General features: G+C 38.6%; 1 protein-coding gene across 2 annotated transcripts; it reads left to right on the forward strand.

The window, feature by feature from the left end:
* Positions 1–1,054: 1,054 nt before the first annotated feature.
* On the forward strand, positions 1,055–3,668 carry LOC121582826 (visual system homeobox 1-like). 2 transcript variants are annotated; one of them, XM_041898953.2, is made up of 5 exons: positions 1,055–1,490; positions 1,852–1,930; positions 2,068–2,191; positions 2,322–2,514; positions 2,778–3,668. In XM_041898953.2, the coding sequence occupies exons 1-5, from the start codon at positions 1,094–1,096 to the stop codon at positions 3,035–3,037; spliced, it is 1,053 nt and encodes a 350-aa protein (XP_041754887.1). In that variant the 5' UTR covers positions 1,055–1,093; the 3' UTR covers positions 3,038–3,668. The 2 variants fall into 2 exon arrangements, with proteins under 2 accessions (XP_041754887.1, XP_041754896.1); XM_041898962.2 differs by having other exon boundaries at positions 2,322–2,502.
* Positions 3,669–3,928: the final 260 nt, after the last annotated feature.

Genomic DNA, 3,928 nt, shown 5'->3' on the forward strand with positions numbered 1-3,928 from the left:
GTTAAGCTTCCATTTGTTATCACGTTGATTTCACATCTTCAGGTAGGCTAGGTAGGCCTACTTGGTGATATTTGTTATCGACACAAACTTTTTTGGTTATTTAAAGCTGAGTAAATGAAAACAGAGACAAATTACCCTCTAATTCGAAGACCAATTACCCAAATAAAAGTTAGGCCAGAGAACATCTTGTCAGGGAGATTTAGACCTTTCTTTAATATGAAATGTAGCTAAATGTAGCAAAATATTTATATCATGTAAAACATAAAAAAGTATTGAGATGTTGCATTGACAGAAACAAATAACGTTATTTTTTCCAAATGTGTCAACTGACATCGCCAGGCCACCTTTCCAGGCTATTTAGCTTAAATGTTATTTATTCTGCAGGTTGCATCATTAGCTTGCTGTAGCCTAGTATACAATTCTTTGCCAAAATGAATTTAACATTACATTAATTAAATCCCAGAGAGTGATTAGAATAAACTTATTTTCAAATGTTAATATTTTTTTGTATTTTAAACCTATTTACAGTTGGCTATATATTACGCTAGACTAGTCCTAGTCAAAAGGCTATTCTCACATTTTTACTGCACGGGCAAACAGCGATTTTCGTTAGGTAGTATGTTTTCTCATTTACAAATTAATTTAAATATATATATTCGTATATGTAAGCATCACTGAGCAATGACCATAGCACAACAACAGCATATTGAGATAAAACGAAGGTTGATCATTGTAAAATATGTATAAAACATATTTTTTTAAATAAAGTGTATTTTTAAAGATGTAAAGCATGCACTATTGTTTAGCTGGAGACCTACATAAATGACATTTGCCATCAAAGAAAAACACTTAGGACCAGTTCAGATAGAGGGGACAGAGGAGAAAATCCTTATCGGATTTGAGGGAAAATTGGTGGCAATTAATCCTTTAGGATTGAAAAAGGGAAACGCCTCCTTTCGGTTCGACGGGTCCCGTTTGCTCTGATTGGTCACTGGAGGTTATCCGGGATACAACACAGGGATAAATTGTCCTCCCATATGCCTCCCGCCTCATCACCCGAGCTGCAGGGAAAATAGAAGTATAGCGCTTTACAATGACAACCATGACAGGAAGAGAGGATGGCGCTGAGGAGAAGCCCAAAGTCAAGATGCTGGCTCCAGCATTTGGGATCGATAAATCACGACTTCATGGATCTGGGTTTAGGTCTAAAGGCTTTGCCATCACGGACCTACTGGGTCTTGATACGGATCTCCAGCCTCGCCCATCCGGACTTTATGGAGTAGGAGGACACGGGGATGTTCAGAGCGCTGGGATGGGATTCCCTTTCGCTGGAGGATCCTTGCCGCTTGGTCTGGGTTTCCTGTGCAGTTTGGCGGCTCAGCAACCTCCGGGGGCCCCCTGCTTCCTACCGAGTCACATACCCCTCCTTCAGTCCAGGGCAGAGAGCCATTTCATGCAGAATTTGGAGCAACAAAGAGACGCCTACTCTGGTACAGCTCATTTCAAATGGTTGACTTTACAGTTAGGACTTTAGGGGAGCTGTCCACTTAGCATGTATTCTCGGGGGGTGCTGAAACCTCATGTAGCTCAATTTATTTAAAATATTCAATGCATTCAAGATTGATGTAGCCTAATTTTATCTCTCAAAATTAAGATGTTGATTGAATGTTAAACCTATCCAAATGAACTTATCCCATGTTAGTCTCGCGCTAAATTTGATTAGTCTATATTCCATTTATAAGCTCTCGATTTATTTCGTTTTTCAGCACAATTATAATTTAACATGTATATTTTGGATTTTGGTTTGATTGTTTTGTCTCTAATAGACTATATGTTTCCTTTTCTTTTCAGATGAAGAATGTCTCTCTGGTGAACGAAACGATTCGAAAAACTCCGGAAACTCCCAGAAGAGAAAGAAAAGGAGGCACAGGTTGGTATGACGCAGTTTTATTGCACCCGAGCAAAAAGAGACATTGAGTAGGCTATTACATTAAATAAGTACAATGAGTGCCTTTAGGACGCCTGTTTTATCAATGCTTTCAATAAAATAAAATGAATCCATTACAGAACTGTGTTCACGTCTCATCAACTGGAGGAACTCGAAAAGGCATTCCATGAAGCACATTACCCAGACGTGTATGCCAGGGAAATGTTAGCAATGAAGACAGAATTGCCTGAGGACAGAATACAGGTATGCTATTTATAACAACATGTAGGCTACTACAAGGCTAACACGGGCATGTAAACCTACAATGGCCTTATTGATATAGTTTAACCTGCAAAATTGTCCAAAGATCTAACATTTTGTGCCTATTTTTCAGGTATGGTTTCAGAATCGTCGGGCCAAGTGGAGGAAACGTGAGAAGTGCTGGGGACGCAGCAGTGTTATGGCAGAGTATGGGCTCTACGGTGCCATGGTCCGCCACTCCATCCCTCTGCCAGAATCAATCATCAACTCCGCCAAAAGCGGGATGATGGGCTCCTGTGCTCCCTGGCTTCTAGGTGAGCCAGCAGGTTGTTTGCTTTATTAATAATATAAGACTCAAATATGTATTTAATCACTTGAATACATAGCTGAGATGTGTTTTGTATCCGTACAATGTTTGATAGACATTCAGCCAACATATTTCATAACATAGACATAATAACGATGAAGGTCTAAATGTTAGGCCTACATTTTCGTTTACCAATAGACCTATAGGCCTAATGTCTATTTATTTTTGCATTATTTTGCTATAGGCTGCGCCGAGACTGATTGTTTTTATCACTTTACGCAGGAATGCACAAGAAGTCCATGGAGATAGTAAAGAAATCCCCAGGAACGCCAGAGTCTACCCACTCGGATACTTACTCCGAGGAAACTAAAGGGAAAGACAGCGACATGTCCTGGCCAAACCGCTCTCGTGTTATAGACACTGAGGACATGGCAATAGACCTTTCCAGCACCTCTAAGCAGGACAGCAGCAAGAGCACTTTGAAATCATCGTCGCCCCATAGGGATCCCATTCGCAACAGTGATTCAGACGATGAAAGCTAAATATATGCCAATACCCGTTGCAGACAGTGAGCTTAGACATTTGCGTGGAAATTATGCTCACCTCGAAGACAATTATTTTCCAAAGATGCGCAACGTTCCCATCGGGTGTACAGTGTACTTGTCTTATTTCTTAATAATTGTATTTGAACATATGTTTTATAAAGTTGTTTGGTTTTAAATATAAGATCATATTTAATGTTTTATTCCGTGATATAGGCAACTTTTGTTTTAGTTTGTGTGTTGTTGAAATAATGTTTTAAAAATGAAGAGAGAGGACCACGGAGAAGACACATAACCTCTTCTCCTGCAGGAACGTGTTACACGATAAATCAAAATGTAAATTTCTCTAAAAACAATTAGTGAACATTTACAAACCTTAGGCCTGCATCTTATTTCATATTTTTGAGAGGTGATGGTTAGGGTGTAAGCCCCACCACCTGAATTTGGTATAAAACATAAACTAAAATACACAGATCATTATCAAATGGCACAATTATGAAGCACTTTAGTTGTGTTGATACTGAATGTCATTCAGAGGTCAATTTCACTGTAATGAAAGCAATAATAACAGCACTGTAATAACAGCAATATCAGGAAAACAGTATCTGGATAACTAAATAAAAATATTTATTTGAAATTGTGTATTTTTATTGATTTGAACGTTATTGGTTCCACAAATCTGTCTTAATTGTAGTATTTACATGGGTTAAAAAGGCAGAAGTTGATGCAGTAAGTAATTCTGGGCCTCGTTTCTCAGTTGCAATGTAAATTAAGCATTACGATGATCGTACCAAATGCATCTTTATTTACAAGCCAATTTTCTAAATATTTCCCAAACAAGCACTAAGTGCGTCAGACCATGTGTCCATACAGGATCGAAAGGAAAGCAGC

Source organism: Coregonus clupeaformis, chromosome 1, assembly GCF_020615455.1.
Source record: "Coregonus clupeaformis isolate EN_2021a chromosome 1, ASM2061545v1, whole genome shotgun sequence".
Taxonomy (NCBI): Eukaryota; Metazoa; Chordata; class Actinopteri; order Salmoniformes; family Salmonidae; genus Coregonus; species Coregonus clupeaformis.

Coding starts and splice junctions, on each gene's coding strand:
- LOC121582826 (XM_041898953.2), top strand. CDS start 1,094: ATGACAACCATGACAGGAAGAGAGGATGGCGCTGAGGAGAAGCCCAAA. Junction 1,931..2,067: donor AGAAAGAAAAGGAGGCACAG/GTTGGTATGACG, acceptor AATCCATTACAG/AACTGTGTTCACGTCTCATC. Junction 2,192..2,321: donor TGCCTGAGGACAGAATACAG/GTATGCTATTTA, acceptor CCTATTTTTCAG/GTATGGTTTCAGAATCGTCG.